The sequence below is a fragment of the Pristis pectinata genome, chromosome 1 (genome assembly GCF_009764475.1).
Source record: "Pristis pectinata isolate sPriPec2 chromosome 1, sPriPec2.1.pri, whole genome shotgun sequence".
NCBI lineage: Eukaryota > Metazoa > Chordata > Chondrichthyes > Rhinopristiformes > Pristidae > Pristis > Pristis pectinata.
Window position 1 is genome coordinate 113482747 of NC_067405.1, and position 19481 is coordinate 113502227.

Genomic DNA, 19481 nt, shown 5'->3' on the forward strand with positions numbered 1-19481 from the left:
AAATCTCAGGTACGGTGGATAAGGGAGAGGCGGTAGATGTTGTGTATTTAGACTTTCAAAAGGCCTTCGATAAGGTGCTGCACAAGAGGCTGATTAATAAAATGAGAGGTCATGGAATTACGGGTAGGATAACAGAATGGGTGGAGCATTGGCTGGTTGGCAGAAAGCAAAGGGTGGGAATAAAAGGATCCTGTTCTGGTTGGCTACCAATTACTAGTGGTGTTCTGCAGGGGTTGGTGTTGGGGCCGCTTCTTTTTACTCTGTACATTAACGATTTGGATGATGGAGTAAATGGTTTTGTGGCTAAGTTTGCAGATGACACCAAGATAGGTGGAGGAGTAGGGAGTATTGAGGAGACAGAAAGGTTGCAGAGAGACCTAGATAGTTTAGGAGAATGGGCAAGGAAATGGCAGATGAGATTCAATGTTGAGAAATGTGCAGCTGTACACTTTGGAAACAGAAATAAATGGGCAGATTATTATCTAGAAGGGGAGAAAATTCAAAGTACAGAAGTACAAAGGGACTTGGGGGTACTCATGCAGGATACCCTAAAGGTTAACCACCAGGTTGGATCAGCGGTAAGGAAAGCAAATGCTATGTTGGCATTCATTTCCAAAGGTACAGTGTATAAAAGTAGGCAAGTGTTGATGAGGTTCTACGGGGCACTGGTGAGGTCTCATTTGGAATACTGTGCACAGTTTTGGGCCCCATATCTTAGGAAGGATGTGCTGATGTTGGAGAGGGTTCAGAGGAGATTTACGAGGATGATTCCAGGAATGAAAGGGCTTACATATGATGAGCGTTTGTCGGCTCTTGGACTGCACCCACCGGAGTACAGAAGAATGAGAGGGGACCTCATAGAAACATTTAAAATGTTGAAAGGACTGGACAGAGTAGATGTGGCCAAGCTGTTTCCCTTGGTGGGTGAATCCAGGACCAGAGGGCACAATCTTAGAATTAGAGGGTACAGGTTTCAAACAGAAATGAGGAGGAATTTCTTTAGCCAGAGGGTAGTGAATTTATGGAATTCCTTGCCATGTACAGCAGTGGAAGCCAGATCATTGGAGGCGTTTAAGGAGGAGATAGATAGATATCTAATTAGTCAAGGTATCAAGGGATATGGGGATAAGGCCAGAAATTGGGGTTAGAATAGTTTGGTTTTTTCCCTTTCTTTTTTTCTTTTTCCACTTTTCTTTGGAGCAGACTTGATGGGCTGAATAGCCTACTTCTGCTCCCTTGTCGTGTGATCTTGTGAAAAAGTAAGGGTGGCTGAGGAGAGTGAGAGGGAGAGTGTGAGTGGATAAGTGGAAAGAAACAATGCAAGAGAGGGAGAGAGAGCAGGTGAGGAAGGAATGGATTGATGGGACTGCTCCAAGAGCTGGGCTTTCTTTGATAGGCCAAATGGTCTCCTTCTAAGTCATAAGGCGGGCAATAGGGAGAAAAAGCAGAGGAAAGGAAGGGAGAAGGGGTGACAGGAGTGTTAAAGGGTGGGCTGGTGGAAGTTAGGGTGATAAATGGAAAGTGAGTGAGAGATGGGGAGAGAGAGAGAAATAGGGATAAGGAAGGAAGAGAGGTTGAGTGGGAGAGTAAAGGAGGGAGACAGAGCAAAAATTAGATGGGAGAATGGGTGGTAGAACAGGAGGGTGGGCAGGGTGGTGGGAGAGGCCATGAGGAAGATTGAGGATGGTGGAATGGGAAGGTGGCAGGGCTGAGTTGAAAGAGTGGGAACTGTTAAAAATTGAGAGTGTTGTGGAAGAGAGTGAGAAGGAGTGGGGGTGGGGCGCAGAAACTGATAGCAACTAACGAACTGAGACTGGACAAAATAGTTCTGAAGGAAAAGAGGCAACCACAACCAAAAAGGTCCAGCTGCTCAAACAAAAAATTAATGCGGACACATAAACGAAAAGAAAAATACAGGGGTTTAGTCGTTTGTAGATTCAGACAACTTAAAGAGGGGCATTCACAATTGACAGGATAGACCCTAAACCACCCCCCCACCCCCGATCGGTACTTGAGTGGAAGAGGGCAAATGCAGACTGAATGTGTCCACTGAAGTGATGGAAAAGTCTAGACAGACAAATAGAAAATTAAAGGGAGCATTTGAAAAGAACATTTGATACTCTGGCAGTGGTAAAAAGAACCCTCACACAGCCAGGCACAAACGGCAACCAGTGGGCAGAGAAACATGAGCTGACAGAGCGGAGGGTGAAGCTTCACTGAGTGCAGGAAGCACACACGCAGATAAAATACTGGGGACGGAGTAACGCGCATGTAGAGTTGTAGAAGGCACCTGCAGTCAGAGGAGCAAATCCCCCCCAACGTCCAGAAAAGTGGAGGAGAGCAGAGATCGGTGTTGGCGCAGAAAGGGCGCAGGCACATGGGGAGACGCAGAGAGACAGCAAGATGCAGTGATCAACCCGGGAAACAGTTACAGAACAGAGACTCCGGCTGAAGCCACGACCCCGATCTCCCCTGGCTCACCCCAGGACGATGAGTTCTCCGTACTTCACGGGATCCTTGGTGGGCGCGCTGTGATCTTCCTGACTTGATGAAAACATGAGTGGCGCTCGATTTTCCTCTCCCCGCCGAGGTTCACCGTTCACCGCTGGCTGACAGTGTCCGCGGGGCAGATCATGAGTTTTATCTCTGCTGGCGCTGGTACGGCTCCGGGAGTTGTTTTTGTTTTGTTTGTGCTCCGCTCGCACGACTCTTTGCGCGTCCTCCCTCCCCCCGGGTTCCGATCGGCGGAGCTCGTCAGCGCCGATCAGCCGAATGTTTCCTGCACCGAGAGAGAAGCAGGAGGAAAGAAACCGTCAACAATCAGATTAGTCAGCTGGGTCGGGAGGGGGAGGGGGAGGGGCAGGGGCGGGAAGGGTGGAGCCTACCAACTCCTGCAGCGCCGGGAGGCAAGCCCGTGGCCACTTGCGCCGCACAAAGACTTTCCCATCACCATTCAGCTCAATTACAGCCACGCAGTGTTTAATAGCACAGACTTTGCCTCAGAAGTGCACTGTTTGTAAGGGGGGAGGGGGGAGAAATAAAAAACTGAACAGAATGCAACCCCCCTCCTGTCAAACGCCCACCCCCCGCAGACTATTGTTATTCTCGGTTCCCCAGTTATGTAAACACAACAGACGGAGCCGCTGCGTGAGGCGCGAGCACCCGGCACGGGCCGCGGTTGGAGCGCGAGCGGCGGAACGAGACGACCGGGAATAACGGGCGGCGGCGGCAAAGGGGGCCCCGCGCGTTCATGCGGCCAGCGCTGGTCAACGGCAGGCCGCCTCCCTCGGGACTTTGCCAAGGAGCCTTGTCGAGGGGCGCGGCGGCAGCTGTCGGCTCCGTCCGCGCCGATTGCCGCGGCAGATGTCGGCGCCCTACCACTGACTGTCGCCTGCTGCTGTCGCCGACGGTCAAAAGAAGCGTAGATTTATAATGCTAACGGAAAAGGCTTACTGAACCTCGGTCCCGGAGCCATGCTGGCACTGCCAGACCCAGGGAAAACAAGGACTTCGCTGTTTCCAAACCTCTCCTTCCCGTCCTCCCCCAACAAGGCACGTCAGTGAAGCCACAGAAAGCACAATGTACCAGCTGTGGCACACGAAACTCTATTCACTGTTATTTAATTTTAATATTAGGGGGATTTGGGACTTGTTAAAGGCATCCTCCACACACACACAATGCTGATTAATAGGTTTAGTACGATTGCATAAATGATATGGTAATAAATCTTTGCAGGCATCATGGAATTATCGTTTCAAAGGGGATCATAAAGTACATCGTTAGCTATGCATTTAAATATGACAGCGATTAAAAGAGGCGGTATTAATGTTAAACAATATACACATTTTGTATTCTGTGAAAGCCTGAGGTTCAGCTGTTGCCAAACCACACAAAAAAATGCTTACTTCGTTAGTTATTTGAGCCTAACACTGGAAATGTAAATGCTCCACTACCTATCACGTATATTAAATGGTCGCTTTAATGTAAAACATTTTGAGGGTGAATTTCAAAGAAGTTCATCAAACTGCAAAGACATAACGTCAAACATTAAATATACCGTTTTACAACTTATGCCAAATCCAGACTTCCTTCTAAATTGTGAAGCCAATGTTGAAACGAGTAAAAGGGGAAGACAGAAAATTTGGAACTGGTGATTATGTGACATAGAGCTATTGGATTTCAAAAGAGGGAAGGAAAATTGAAGGAAATAAGGGGTTTTGGCATTCTAGCCTAAAATTTTCTGGCATAATTATTGCCAAATGTCTTTTGTTGAGTTTTAGGTAGAGTCAGATGCTGTGGACTATTTACATATAATGTACCCTGCCTTAACCCATGAATATGAGAAGGAAAGGAAATCCAATCTGCAGATACAGATCTACAGAAAGATGAAGAAGCAATCCAGTCACCAGCTCACAGTTGCATATCTGCTGAAGTGGAAGTGCAGCAGGAGCTGGAAGAGGAGCTCTGTGCCATTTGGTACTATCAGCTGCAGCCTTGGGATTGCGTCCAATTCTTAAACCACACCCAAATTGTCAGATATTACAGATGGTGTTGGAAGGCATGCTTAAGCCATATTTCCCTGAGACAATTGTCTGTCCTTTCTTTCATGGTGTTACTCTGTAACCAAGGCAAAACAATTTTCCTCAACCAAGTCATCACCAGATAGCCTCATTCTGAGCTACTGTCTTCCAGTGTGTGAAACTGATGCCCTGGCTTGATGTTTTTCTTGATGGAGCTATTCTGGCTTCTGGCCTCTTCCTTTCCAGTCCTGATGAAGGGTCTCGGCCCAAAACGTCGACTGTTTATTTCCCTCCATAGATGCTGCCTCACCTGTTGAGATCCTCCAGCACTTTTTGTGTATTGCTCCAGATACATCCAGCATCTGCAGAATTTGTGTCTCTGTTTTGCTGCTCCACTGTGAAGTCTCTTCCAGGGATGCCTACCCTGAAGAAGTTTTCCTCCTCTCTTCGACGGGAGTTCTGTGAGACCCTCTCTCACTGCTCCCCTTCCGTGATCTCGTCTGCCTCCCCTTCCCCCCACCAACTTATTCCGGCTTCTGCCCTCTTCCTTTCCAGTCCTGATGAAGGTTTTCAGCCCAAAATGTTGACTGTTTATTTCCTTCCATGGATGCTGCCTGACCTGCTGAGTTTCTCCAGCACTTTTTGTGTATTGTTCCAGATACATCCAGCATCTGCAGAATTTCTTGTGTCTCTGTTTTTCTTGATGGTATCTTTAAAGCATTTCTTTTGGTCTCCCTCTTGCCTTTCTTCATTAGCAAGACCAGTGTTTACATCAGGCATATACACACAATGTCTGCATCACCTCAATGGATACAGGATAATCAGGGCCTCAGAACTGAAACAGTTGTCCTCTGAGTTCACTGACATTAGTGCTTCAATAAGAAAATAGGAAATAAAGCAGGAGTAGCCAATTGGCCCACTGTATCTCCTCTGCCCACTCTCTATTTCATTAATATCTAAAAATCTATCCAAAATTATGTCAAGGATCTTTTGAAAAGTGCTGTGCTGGTGTTTCAGTTGTTTTCTGTAGATCCCAAAGTCTCATAGCTGTAGAGGAGATTGGGATTACTATTGCTTTGTAAACTAAAAGGCTGGTGTGCATTTCTGATGTCATTGATATTGAACACAGTGTGAAGCAGATTACCAAACACAAGGCTGGCATAATGGATATTGGATTAGTGCAGCAAATTAGCACTGAAATAAATGTTCAGCCATGATATTATTGAATGGCAGAGGTGGTATGACAAGTCAATGGCCTTCTCCTGCTTCTATATTCTGCCAAGGTAGGCAGTTTCCAGTTCCTTCTCATCAATGCAGATCTCCGATGCATCTGACGATTAACCAAGAGAAGGCTGCTGGAGAACTTTTGTCAATGTTCAAGGTTAGCCTGAGGCTGCTGTAAACTGCAGAGAAGTAGTTAATAGCCATTTGTAGGTTCTCCTTCAAGTGTGCAGCTCTGGCACAATCATCTGCTTATGGGAGTTTGATTATTGTAGCTGATAGTCAGTTCTACAAGGGAGGCGAGAGAGGTTGCCATCTTTGGATGCTAATCCCCTGTGGCAGACAGTCTTGGATTAATATTTTCATTGCTGTTTGAAAAATGAAGAGGGTAGGTGTAAGAGAGTGGTATTATCATATCCTAAGTTCAATGCTAGGATGTGCAAAGAGGCATGCAATTGCTTATGATACACATTAGTTGAAGTTTACTTGTAGTAAGCAGAACACCTCTGATTCTGTCCCTTTGCTGAGCCATTCTGCCCATGTTCATTGCCAGGTAGGAATCACTGAGGAATGGTGGCAGATTGGTTGGTGCTGTCAATCAGCAAAAACTGGCTCTTACTATGCTTTTTATATTATTGCCATTGAAAGATTAAGGTTGTGACGGGCATTATGAATGAATTTATTTCTCTGACACAGTAGAACACTGATGGATCACATTGTTAGAGTACTTATAAATGTGAAGCTGAATTCTTGGGTAGAAATAGGCTACTGGTGCATCTGGCTGGGACTGTTGTATTAGGTATAAGAAAGAATGGGAACATCTGCTTAACGTATTTGCAGAAAACTTAAGAAATAGCCTGTAAAAACTGGAACTGAGAAAAACTATTATCCTGGTCATTGCAATTGTTCTGAAAATTCATTGTTTTCATTTGCATTACATAAATGATAGTGATTACATTTCGTACAACAAAACTGTTTTTGCACAGGGCAAGAATTAGTAACATTGCATTCTTTACAAAAAATCAGCAGGCCAGCCTTTGTTGTGTTTCATAAAGCCTAATAGATTTTTGTTCCAAATCATGGTAGTGTTGCAATGTAAAAGAATAATGCTCAGAATATATTTGGAAGGAAAATCATGTAGAATTTCTCTATTGCACATCACACTAAACATCGTGATTTTCCCAACAGGACTAAAGTTATGAATTTCAAAATTAGATGAGAGGTGCTTGTTATGAAAGTTTAATGTGTCTGAATTTTTCAATCCAATACAATAGGATTTGTTGGAAGTGATTCTTTCCATGCAACTCAGAAGAAGGGGACAAGAAGCAATGAAAGAGCTGTGTTGCTAGTGAAAAACTTAGCAAAGCCAGGCAACATTGGGGACTGCTGATCTTTACAACAGAGTTCATTTAAATAAATCAATACTGATTATATCCCACCGCCAGCCAGATTGACTGCCTGGTTGGCAGGAAAAACAAGCAATAAGTAAGCTGCAATCCAAAACTGGTATTCCTGTTCATTCTGGCTCACACATTTAAAAATGGGCATTGTTTTGAAACTTGAAAATAAAATAAAACTGCAGGTGCTGGAAATCTGAAATAAAAAAACATAATGCTGGAAGCACTTAGCAGGTCAGGAAATGGCTATGGAAAGAAAAAAAGAATTAACATTTCAGGTCAAAAACCCTTCATAAGAACTGGAAAAAAAAGAGAAAACAAGTTAGTTTTATACAGCAGAAGTGAAGAGGTGGTCCGAGGAAGTTTTAAAACTTATCTGGACCTCTCCTGGTCAGTTGGCTCCTCATGCCCTCTTGCTGTGTCAGGCAACAAGCATGATGGGTCTCCTCTGGTGTGGATAAAATGGACACAATGCAGTGGCATCACATTCATATATTAAGTCAGCTCCTCCTGCTTTTAGCAGGATCCTCCTACAGGGCCAGTTTCACCATTGTAGATATTATGCCGACTGAGAATGGAGTTGGATTTCTTCATCCTAATGGTTTAGCAACAACCCCCACCATACCTGACCCTGTTCAACCTCGTAGAAAGTGGTTAATAGTAAAATAACCAAAAAATGCTGACTTTAATATTTCATTCATGCTCGAAAGCTTTGGAGTTTGACCTGTAGCAGAAAATTGTTCAGTATGATAGCAATTCTATATTAATGTTACATTGACCTATCCTTTGAGATGTTCACTGTGAGTTTCATTTTGTCTTCTAGCCACAGAAAATGAAGCTTTACTAATTATTTCTGTAGTGTTGTGCATTTTACCAAATGATGAACAAAAGCCTTACAACTAAATAAATGTTTCACTAAGTCTTAAAATAATCCTATAGCACTGTATTTATCAAATTACAAGCAATACAGCAAGACATTTCCCACCATAGCACGTTATCTTACCTCAAATTCACTTGTTAATGTTTTTTTATCAAAAATAAAGCTAATGACTTAATTGCAATCAGCTGTACTAACAAAACCAAACCATGTTAAATTGCATTCAACTTGAACAGAAGGTAAAATGCAGAAATTAATGACCCTTCTTCCAAAGAAAAGCACACTACAGTTCTTAACTGTTGGTTCAGCATTTCACAAAGGTGATAATTTTTCTGCATACTCCATTAGGTTTTATATGCTTTCCCACTAAGCAAACATTAGGTAAAGCAATATTTGCAAGATATTGTTAGCAGAGACATTTTAGTTTGGAGTTCATTAGAGGGTCTTAAATGCCATTATCAAATGAAATTCTGAGGCAAAGACAGAAAAACTTTACTGGGTAGAATTACTATTGTGCTATCATTACATATTGTTTGGTGTTTTTATGGTACAAAAACATCGGACATATCAGCTTTGTTTTTTTTTCTTTTTTTCCAAATTAACGATTTCCCAATTAAAAAGGTTAGACTTAAATTGTGAAGAAGGCAAACAATCATGCATCTGAAGTACAAGCCATGTCTCAGTGGATGAAAAATTTTGTTTTCGTCCCTCAACAAAAACAATAATACAGTAAAAATGAAATAATAAATTTCTAGCTGTAGCATTTTTAAAATGTTTTTAATTTCCCAGTGTTAGCTTAGAAATAATTAGTAAAGTTTTATTTTCCCTGGCTGGCAGGCAAAATGAAAGTCACAGTGAACATCTCAAATGATAGGTCAATGTAGCACTGTTATTCCAAAAAGGTTAACTTCAACATCCAATGCAATGTGAATTTTTCACAGTCTATGAACATTAAAACTAATGCAGGACACATGTCTGGAACTTGTTACTTACTGTTTGTCACATTTCCTACATTACTACAGTGACACTTCAATAGTATTTCAATATCTTTAAAATGCTTTGGAACATGCTGTAGTTGTGAAGTGTAATGGAAATGACTTTAATTAATTTTCTTCATTTTCAGATTATAAAAATGACAACTGATGTCTTCAGCTAACAGCAATTATTTTGTTTGCTGTTACATTCCTCTCCCAATTGTTTTCCTTAGTTTGTATTTGACCTGAAACCTATAGTTTCATTCACTTTTCTCATGTTGTACTTTTTTTTCCATTTCATACTTTAAATTAAGGGCTTGTGAATTATAAAATGTTAGGCAATACAATTGTGTTAACTAGGATAGTGCAATGTGTTCTGACATGCTGAGGACTAACTACTCAAATTTCAGTGATTCTACATATGTTACATTTACAATAGGTGAGGCACTGCTTTGAAAAGAGAAAAGAAAGGACATATATCAGAGTGTCAATTTGTACTATTCTACCATTCTTTCTGGTGGAGAGTTCTAAAGATTGAATTTTAAGAGAAGCCCTAATCCCCACTTGTCAAGGAAATGTGCCTCGAAAAAAACAGCTTTGGGGAACATCTTGTAACAGAAAATGCCAAGAATATTTACCCTTCTGTTTATAGAAAATGACTTCCGCCTCCCTGAGTGGCTGGTTGTTCACTAACACGCCGCTCACTGGGATGACCTGGGGCCATGAAAGGTATTAATTTATGGAAGGCTTGCTTTGTTTTTCTTTCTAGCTGGCCTCATCATTGACAATCAGTATTACTTTGATATCCCTTTTCCATTACTGCCTAGCTGTGGTGTGTCCCAGTGTTATCCTAGCTTTCCCCTTTTCAAAATATGCCTAAAAGTTAACTTCCTCAATGCACTATAAACAGAATAAAAGGAAAATCCCATGATGTTTCAACTTTTTAATTGAAAAGAAAAAATATTCAAGTTCTCAGCTGTTATTTAAACTTTATATAAGAATTATAAAATACTACATTTAGAGAATTTACACACTGCATTTCCTTCCCTAATTTTCTCTGGTGTTGTTACCGACAGGTCCTGTATCCTGGATGTGTCTTATTGATATGAGCTTGAGAGATGATGATTCAGAGTCACTTAAATGTTTTTTTAGGTAAGGATATCAATAGATACAGAACCAGGCAGGTAAATGGACATCAGCCACTCTCCTGCTCCGAATTAATTGAATGACATTATAAGCTCAGAAAGGCTCAATATCCTACTCCTGTTCCTTTGTTTCTAAGAAAAACATTACCAGCAGCATGTATAGAAAACTGATATGATATTAACAATGTTACAATTGGATCACCAGTGTTTGATGGCATAGAATAACTTACTTCATTTCCCAGGCAGTCTTCATAAGTATGCCAGAAAATGTTTCAACATCCCTTGTGAAAGAAGGAAAATTAAACACGCTATCTCTCATGCACTTGTCTCCTGGCAGATAACCAAAAACAGATAAGTTATCTTGTCCCCAGGGGACAAGTGATCAAGAGGAGGTGTGTGAAGGAACTGAAGAGGAATCAGGAGGGCATACCAAATCATATAGATGTCGGGAGACTACAATAAACTAAAATGCAGCTTCGGAGCAAAGCTGTCGATAGCCAACACAATGTAAAATAAGTATGAGCTTGTAATTTATCATCCATTAAAGAAAAGTATTGTTGGTTATAAAAATGAATGCATAGTAGGAAGGGCTCAGTAAACATTATGAATTAGTACTTGGAGAGTCTTAGATGAGCAATGTACAGATAACCCAGGGAGTCATTATGGCAAAAGGTAATTATGAAAAAAGGCTTTTTTTTTAATATTACAGTTGTTGGGTTCTGTGACATTAATGTCCATCTGATCACTTTGGATAAATTATTGATGCATTTTGAAGTTCTGCAGGTATATGAAAAGATGCATGTTCTTTTTCCATAGGAGGATTTCTTCTGCCACAGCCTCAGCAACCTCAAGATTATTGTTATGGTATTGCAATCTGCATTGAACAGGTAAGTAGCTATGGGATTATTAGCGCAAACTCTTGCAAAGAATTATCCTCCCCAAACTTTTTAAATCAGCACTAGTATTCAAAGGCTACTAAACAAGGGTCTTTCTGTAACTTCATGTGACAAATACAGGTTATTCAAAGACATTTCATATACCCTCTGAATACAAGTGCAGATATTTGCGTAAAGATAACAACTGAATAAGTGTAAAGAGGACAATCAGATATTTATTTATTAGTCACATGTACATTGAAACACACAGTGAAATGCGTCTTTTTGTGTTACTGAGAATGTGCTGGGGGCAGCCCGCAAGTGTCGCCACTCTCATAGCATGCCCACAGCCCCTAACCTGTATGTCTTTGGAATGTGGGAGGAAACCAGAGCACCTGGAGGAAACCCACACAGACACAGGGAGAAGGTACAAACTCTTTACAGACAGCAGCGGGAATTGAACCCAGGTCGGTGGCGCTGTAATAGTGTTATGCTAACCACTACACTACTATGCTGCTCCTAACATTACCGTGCTGCTTTAGTATTAGTGAGCAGAGCCTTAGTTCAAAAGTAGCAGTTCATTGGTAGAAACAGAGAGTGGAGCTTGTTTGAACAGGAACCATTTGGAAATGGGATTTAGCCCAGAACTGAAGATGACTGGATGAGACCCAAAGAAGAAAGGGTAATTTTAACATATACAAAGAACATTTACATTTTCACAGTGAATTATCCTAGTTCTCAGAAGTGTTCCAAAATACTTTATAAGCAATTAATTGCTTTACATCATCATGTAGGCAGCCAGTTTTGCACACATTAAAGTCCTAGAAACAGCAATGAAATGAAAACCAGTTAGTCCTGTTTTTTTTTGTTGGAATCTATCCCAAAATACTGAGGAAAGCAAGGGAGGAGATTACTGGAACCTTGACAGAGATCTTTGTATCCTCTTTAGCCACAGGAGAAGTCCCAGAAGACTGGATAATAGCCAATGTTGTTCCTTTGTTTAAGAAGGGTAAAATGGACAAATTATAGGCTGGTGAGCCTTATATCAGTGCTAGGAAAATTATTGAAGGTTCTTAAAGACAGGTTTTACTCGCATTTAGAAAGCATGAACTTATTAGGGTAAGTCAATATGCCTTTGTACATTTGATTGAGTTTTTTGAGGAATTGACGAAGATGATTGATGAAGGTAGGGCAGTGAATGTTGTCTAATAGACTCTAGTAATGCATTTGACAAGATATCTCATGATAGACTATTCCAGAAGATTAAGTCATATGGGATCCATGGTGAGTTGGGATACAAAATTGACTTGGTCACAGAAGACAGAGGGTAGTGGTGGAGGGGTGTTTCTCTGACTGGAGGTCTGTGACTAGTGGTATTCCACAAAAATCAATGCTGGGACCTCTCTTGTTTGTAATACATATTAATGATTTGGATGAAAATGTAGGTGATCTGATAAGTGAGTTTGCTGATGACATGGAAATTGGTGGAGGCGGTCAGGATGTTGAGTATAAAAGTTGGGAAGCTGCATCAAACTACAGTTTGACCACATGTGGAGTATTTTATGCAGTTCTGATTGCCACACTATAGGAAGGATATGGAGGCTTTGGAGAGAGTGTAGAAGAGGTTTACCAGGATGTTGCATGGATTGGAGAGTATTAGCTATGAGAAAAGGTTGGACAAACTTGGATTGTTTTCACCAGATTGTCAGAAGCTGAACTGTGACCTGATACACGTATATAAAATTATGAGAGACATAGATAGTGTAGATAGTCAGAGTCTTTCTCCCCAATGTGGAAAGATTAAATACTAGAGTGCATAACTTTAAGGTGAGAAGGGGAAAGTTTAAAGATGTGTGAGACAAATTTTCTTTTGACACAGTGTGATAAATGCCTGGATTGTGCTGCCAGGGGAGGTGGTGGAAGCAGATACAGTAGCAACATTTAAGAGGCATTTCGACAAGCAAGTGATAGGCAAGGAATAGAGGGATACAGACCTTGTGCAGGCAGATGGGATTAGTTTGGATTGGCCACATGGTTGGCATGGACATGATGGGCTGAAGGGCCTGTTCCTGTACTGTTCTATACATGTTGATTGAGGGAGAAAATCTGGGCAGAATACTAAGCAATTCCTGCTTTTTTCAGTTTTTTTTTCAAAGATCGGCTATATAGATCTGCTAAACCACTGGTCCTAAAAGCAAGGAGTCCCTGGCACTCCACTGCAAGTTACAGTAAATTGATTAGGCTTCCCTAGATGAAGAGCAAGGAAGACTCATTTTCTTTACTATCAATATCTCCCAATGTCCAGCCAGTGAATAGAAGTAAATGAATGCCAGATTGCACCCAGCAAACATCCATTGTTTCATACTTTGACTTCCTTTAACAGTTCTGTCACTGACTCACTCTCAAATCTCCACTCTTTTCTTCTGGTCACAAATAGCAAGGCTGTTGTCAAATTCAAACACTCCTTCACTTCTTCTTTTAATCCATTTCTCCTTTCCAGATCTCATCATCTTACTCACCCAGTGCTTCTCCCACCAAAATCCCAAATTTCACTCAGCAAAAGACAAACTCTGGAGGTACGAAGTGTACCTGGAGGCAGCATCTACGGAGGCAGAGCGTTTGTCGATGTTTCAGGTGTGTCCCCAAATTTCACTCATTCACTCCAAGAATTGTGGAATGTGGTAGACTATTGGTCTCATTATTCATCGTCACATCTGGCTAGAACGTAGCTAATTCAAATACCAGCACATAGATAATAGAACATTGAATAGTACAGCACAGGAACAGGCCCTTCGGCTCACAATGTTGTGCCGAACTAGTGAAGCTAAAGACACCTAATCCCTTCTCCATGGAAATGGTCCATATCCCTCCATTCTCTGTGTACTCATGTGCCTATCTAAGAGCCTCTTAAATGGCTCTATCGTATTTGTCTACACCACCACCCCCGGCTGCACATTCCACATCACCTTCTCCTTAGCCAACTCCTCCAAGATTACACTGCAGGACATGAACAATCAAAATGAAGCAGTCCTTTCCTCCACAAGTGAACATCCATTACTCCGTATGCCCCCCCCCCAACAAACCCTTAACCTTCAAAAACAAGTGCAAACAGCTGTTGCGATACTTTGTTTGTAAGATACATAGCGTACTCTGCCACCATCTCCTTCCAACCTTTCATTCAGTTCCCCAGTCACCCTGCCTCTTTGTTTCTGCAGTTTCTTTATCTCCACTTCCTGCTATCAAACCACCCAGTCTCTGAAAGTTTACAGTTTCCACAATTCTCTTAGTTATCCTTTCTGGTAAACTCCCTGCCAATCAATCAGACCTGCTGATCATGACATTTGCCAGCATTATTTACATGTTGTTTGTGAGGCACTTTGGAGCAATTCAGAGAAATAATAACTTATTACAACAATGCAAGACTCCAGTCCCTTCACTCAAATCCTAGACACTGTCAACATAAGAGGAGTTTGTGACATTAAAAGGAAGAAACTGTGAGATTACAGAAGTATGATTCATAATAAATAATGGATGGAAGTGAAACGTGGAGAGGCAAACAGCATTTCAAATGGATGGCAAAGGATTGAAAGCAGATCATTTGTTAAATCAGTGGACTAAATGGTTATCTAAAGAATGCCCAAATGAAATGTTGTAGTTTGAGTTACCAAGCAGATGGTGGGCACAAATAATAACTGGTGCTATATATTTCGAATATAGATGACTATAGTCACGAAAAAGACTGCCCATTGTGGCATCCAAAAGCTCCTAATTAATTTTAGGATTTTCACCTCCCTCCGATATCAGGTCACTGCATCTCAAGATTTATTGTTGACTAGCACCAATCCTAAATTTCCCTTTTGTTATTTTGAACTTGCATTCAGTATTTATATTAAAATTTTAAAAATGCAGATGCTGGAGATCTGAAATATAAACAGAAAGTACTGGAAACACTGAGCAAGTGAGACAGCATTTAAAATTCTGTTTCAGTTTTATATTTTCCACATCCATTACTATATTATACTCTTGCAGTACTATTTTCAAATTGCACATTCTTTATGTAGTATATGTTTATTTATCTCTCTGTAATGAGTATGTACAAAATTTACTGAATTCACTCACATTATCTCTACGAATGGATATATCATCTACTGCTGATACCCTAAGCAGCATAATGACATGTATTAGGACAGCTTTGGCATCCCTAGTTGGGTTCCCAGAGTCAGCCCATTTAGTAAAGAGTTAAGAATAACATAGTAAAGCTTTGTTAATCCTGCAAGCTCGGGTCACTGGTAGTGCCGGACTATCAGGTGTTCCAGACAATTGGATGTTATTCCTAGTAAGGGAGCACAGGAAACAGGGCCCCAGTGAGTTTCAAGGGAGTATGGGAAACATGGTCTCATAGCGCTTAAAGGCAGTGCTGGAAACAGAATCAGGTGAATTTAAAGGGAGAGTGAAAAAAAGATCACCCAGTGAGCCAGATGCCAAACCATCAGGATATCTGAATAAGCCAACAGCGGATTGTCATGAGCTTTATTGTAATGGATTATTAGAATCAACCAAATTTAAATTTCTAAACCACTAATGAAATAAAGCAACAAAGTAAAAAGTCCCTTCAACAGAAATACAAAAACGCTAATACTCAGAACAAAGCTATTCCAAATGTTACTAGGATTCCTCTGATCAAGAAAGCAGCTATGAATTTTTTGAAGTTATCGAAAATAGGTAACATGATTCTCTGAGATACAGTTTATTTGAGATTACTTAAAATTGTTGATAAAGTTCCTAAATTAAATTCAAATTTAATGAAAAGCTGCCAAAATCCAGAGAACGGGGGCAGAGCGTATGTCAAATTACATGAATATCTTAATATGAGAGTTTATATATGAATTTAATTTCCTCAGAATAGAGTATGCATTTGTGCATTGATTTTTGCATGTAAGAGAATCATTATGTCAGCATGTGTGTTGTGTATGTGTGTGAATGTGTATGTTGGGGAGAGGATGTATTAATTCCCCTGGATAAACTTGTAATGGGAGTACAACAAAGATTGTTGGTGGGTTTGTTCTATGTGATATTAAGCAGACTGAGCCTATACTGCTTTGAGTTTAGGTGATTTCTTTTAAATATGTAACATTCTCACAGGGCTTGATCCATTCTCTGGCTAAGGTTTCTAGAAACAGAGGTCACAGTCTCAAAATAAGGGTTTGGGCATTCAGGAAAGAGATGAGAATTTCTATCCACATGGTTGTGAATCCTAAAGAGAGCTGCAGAGGCTCAGTCACTGAGCATGTTCAAGAGAGAAATTGAAATTCAGAAAATCAGTCATGATCTTATTAAATGGAAGAGCATTGAATGAGGGGCCAAAGAGCCTACTTCTCTACTTCTCCTTCTAGTTCCTGTGTCAGAGTATATGGGTGCTTTGAACTCAGTTGTGTATAAGTGTGTGTAAATGAAGTACTGTGTGTGTATGCGTGCGCATGCACGCACATGTGTGAGGGAGAATGAATTGCGTGAGCATAAGTGGACGTTACAGTGTGAATGTGGGCACACGTGCAAATTTATGCAAGGGTTTCACCTCTTCAGCTAAAACTAAGAGGAAAAAGTCATGGAAATAGAAGTAAGGGAACATAACCACCATTTATGGTCTTTTTTATCACAGATTTCCAAGGCTATTATGAAAAAGTTTTGGCAGCCGACCAAAAGAACCCCCACAGAAATTCACTGTCATTTGTTGGAGCTCCAGCTGTTACACCAAAGCTGACACGAAGTAAATCTGCAGTAAATCCCCTATTTCCAAGCTCTGTTTGGCAGCTGTCAGTGACGGACAGGTAATGTGCATTAAATATATTTCACGTCAGTGTGAATTTCATACAAAGTCAGAGTGTGCTAAAGGAATAAAATCAATTAACTATTCTACTCTACTCCTTTGTTGCTGAATAAAGCAGGAATTCAATGGTCCCAACAATAAAAGTCATTACGGCTTACCCTTTACTTTTCACTGGATAAGACCGAGGAATTCACACCAGTTAGTAAAACTGTACTGCATGGTATTCCACTTTAATCAGAGTTCTTCAAATTTATTTTATCATTCCTTCATAATTATTATGTTTTAAAGTTACAAAATAAACCCAAGTATGAAACATCAAACATTTGCTTATTCCTGGTCTATCGGTGTGAACCACAGGATCATCTACCAAATCTTATTGTTGGATTCTTGGACTGTGACCTGAGACTGCAGTGGCACTACAAGGGGGTTTATACTGTATTTCCATCAAAAAGGCAGTGCAGTACACATTTATTTCAGGCAAATGAGCCACAATGCTCCATCAAGTGAAGAGGCAAGTGAATGCAAACAAATACTTCCATAGAAATGGCCTGGTATCAGATTCTGTGACCTTTATTTCTTGTCCACTTTGGGAATCATGGTGCTCAGAAGACTGTGTTTCACTGAGCCTGATGGTGATTTCCTGGTGTGGTCTTGGATCATCATTTAAGCATCGCCAAGCTGTTGCTAAGCTATGGGAGAGGTCAGCTTGGCAGAAAACATGCTCCCTGCCCCCAATTGAGATTTCTGACAGAGGGAAAAAAAAAGCAGAAATCTAAGCCATATGGGTTCTGCTTTGAATTCCAGTCTCCCCTCCATCAACTGCGGTAATTGTATAATTTTAGTGAAAATGTGATGTATTCAAGTATTCATTCAATTCCCTTTTCGAACATAGAACAGAGAAGAGTATAGTACAGTACGGGCCCTTCGACCCACGATGTTGTGCTGACCTATATAAACCTACTCCATGATCAATCTAACCCTTCCCTCCTACACAGCCCATAACCCTTCATTTACCTTACATCCATGTGCCTATCTAAGAGCCTTTGAAATGTCCCTGTTGTATCAGCCTCTACCACCACCCCTGGCACCCACCACTTGTGTAAAAAAAACCTATCTCTGACATCTCCCCTAAACTTTCCTCCACTTAAGCGGATGTCCTCTGGTATTGGCCATTGCCACCCTGGGGCTATTGTAGTCTCTTAAAAACTACATTTAAACTCGCATCCATTACTTTACTGCACTGCATTTCAAATCCTAAGCGTTTGTTGCATTCAAAAAATTGTCCTCATTGTAACTTTTTTCACCTATCACCCGATATATATGGACTTTGGTTACCAATCCATCAGTGATAAGAAACAGCTTTTCTTTATTTAATTTATTTCAACCCTTCATGAATTTAAAGATTTATCAAATTTACTCTTGGCCTTCTTTGTGTTATGGGGGCCAACCCAACTTTCTCCTGACTCCCTTATCCTTGGATCTATGCTGTGGGGCACAAAAATTGCTCCTGCAAACTGGGATTCTGGTAAATTTATTCTTTTTGTTTTAAAGTAAAACTTGCTTTTCAGTAATTTTGTGGCTAATTTTGTTGGATCCTGTGATGATGTGGCTATGGTACTGGATTACACAATCAGATTTCATAATGGCATGTTGGAGATTGAATTACCAAAATATTCATTTTGTTAAGGTCATAAAACTGGCATTATCAGATTGATGTTGAAAATTGGACATATTCCTTGTATTAACAAAAATCATGCAGGATGAACAATCAATCAAATATTGTGTGCTTTTAGGAAAATACTTGACTGAGCAGACATCACTCATTTTGCACTCTGAAAGTTTAAACATGAATAACTTCAATGAGGGATGCAGCCTTAGGGCAAAAGGTTGGTGGATAGCAGAAACCCTGTGTGCAGAGATAACTTAAACCCATCTTAAATTCATGCATTGAACATAGAATTATAGTTATGGATAGAAAAATGTAGAAAGTAGAAGCAGAAGTAAATCTTTTGGCCGCTCAAGTCCACTTCACCTTTCAAGATCATAGCTGATCTTCTATCTCATCCCACCATCCCATACTGTCCCTTTATTCCTTGATTTCCCTGATATTAACCCCCCCCCATTAATCTCTGTCTTGAAATATACACAATGACTGGGCATCCCCCACCTTCTGCCTTAGAGAATTCTGAAGAAATACAACCCTCTGAGTTAAAAGCATACCTTTCATTGCAACCCTAAGTAGTCAATCTATTATTCATAGATTTTAAACCAAGTTCTAGACTCAAGAGCTAGGGAAACTTCTTTCCAGTATCTGTCCCATTAAGCCTTTAACTTTTTTTTAATGAGATCACCTCTCTTGTAAATTTGGAAATATAAATCTAGTCTTCTTGATCTCTCCATACCATTACAAGGATCAGTGTAGAACATAAGAACACAAGAAAATAGGAGCAGAAGTAGGTCTTCAAGCCTGTCCCACTATTTAATATGATCATGGCTGATCTATGCTGGCCTCAGCTCCTCTGGCCATTTCTCCATACTCTCTATTCTATCAAATATTTATCTACTTCCACTTTAAATACTTCTAGTGATCCGGCTTCCACCCCCCCCAGGGCAGAGAATTCCAGAGATTATTAATTAAATAGACT

General features: G+C 40.6%; 1 protein-coding gene across 5 annotated transcripts in view; it reads right to left on the minus strand.

The window, feature by feature from the left end:
- The window catches only part of LOC127569026 (E3 ubiquitin-protein ligase pellino homolog 2), a 131973-nt gene that overhangs the window by 79473 nt on the left and 33019 nt on the right, over positions 1–19481 (minus strand). The window contains exons 1-2 of one of the 5 annotated variants that reach the window (XM_052013290.1): positions 3454–3541; positions 2482–2779 (exon numbers count right to left, since the gene is read on the minus strand). In XM_052013290.1, coding sequence (XP_051869250.1) covers positions 2482–2779; positions 3454–3475 — 320 coding nt within the window. In that variant the 5' untranslated portion in view covers positions 3476–3541. Of the gene's footprint in view, positions 1–2481; positions 2780–2885; positions 3404–3453; positions 3542–19481 lie in introns of those variants that run through there. The other 4 variants (XM_052013304.1, XM_052013313.1, XM_052013298.1 and 1 more) reach the window with 4 other exon arrangements.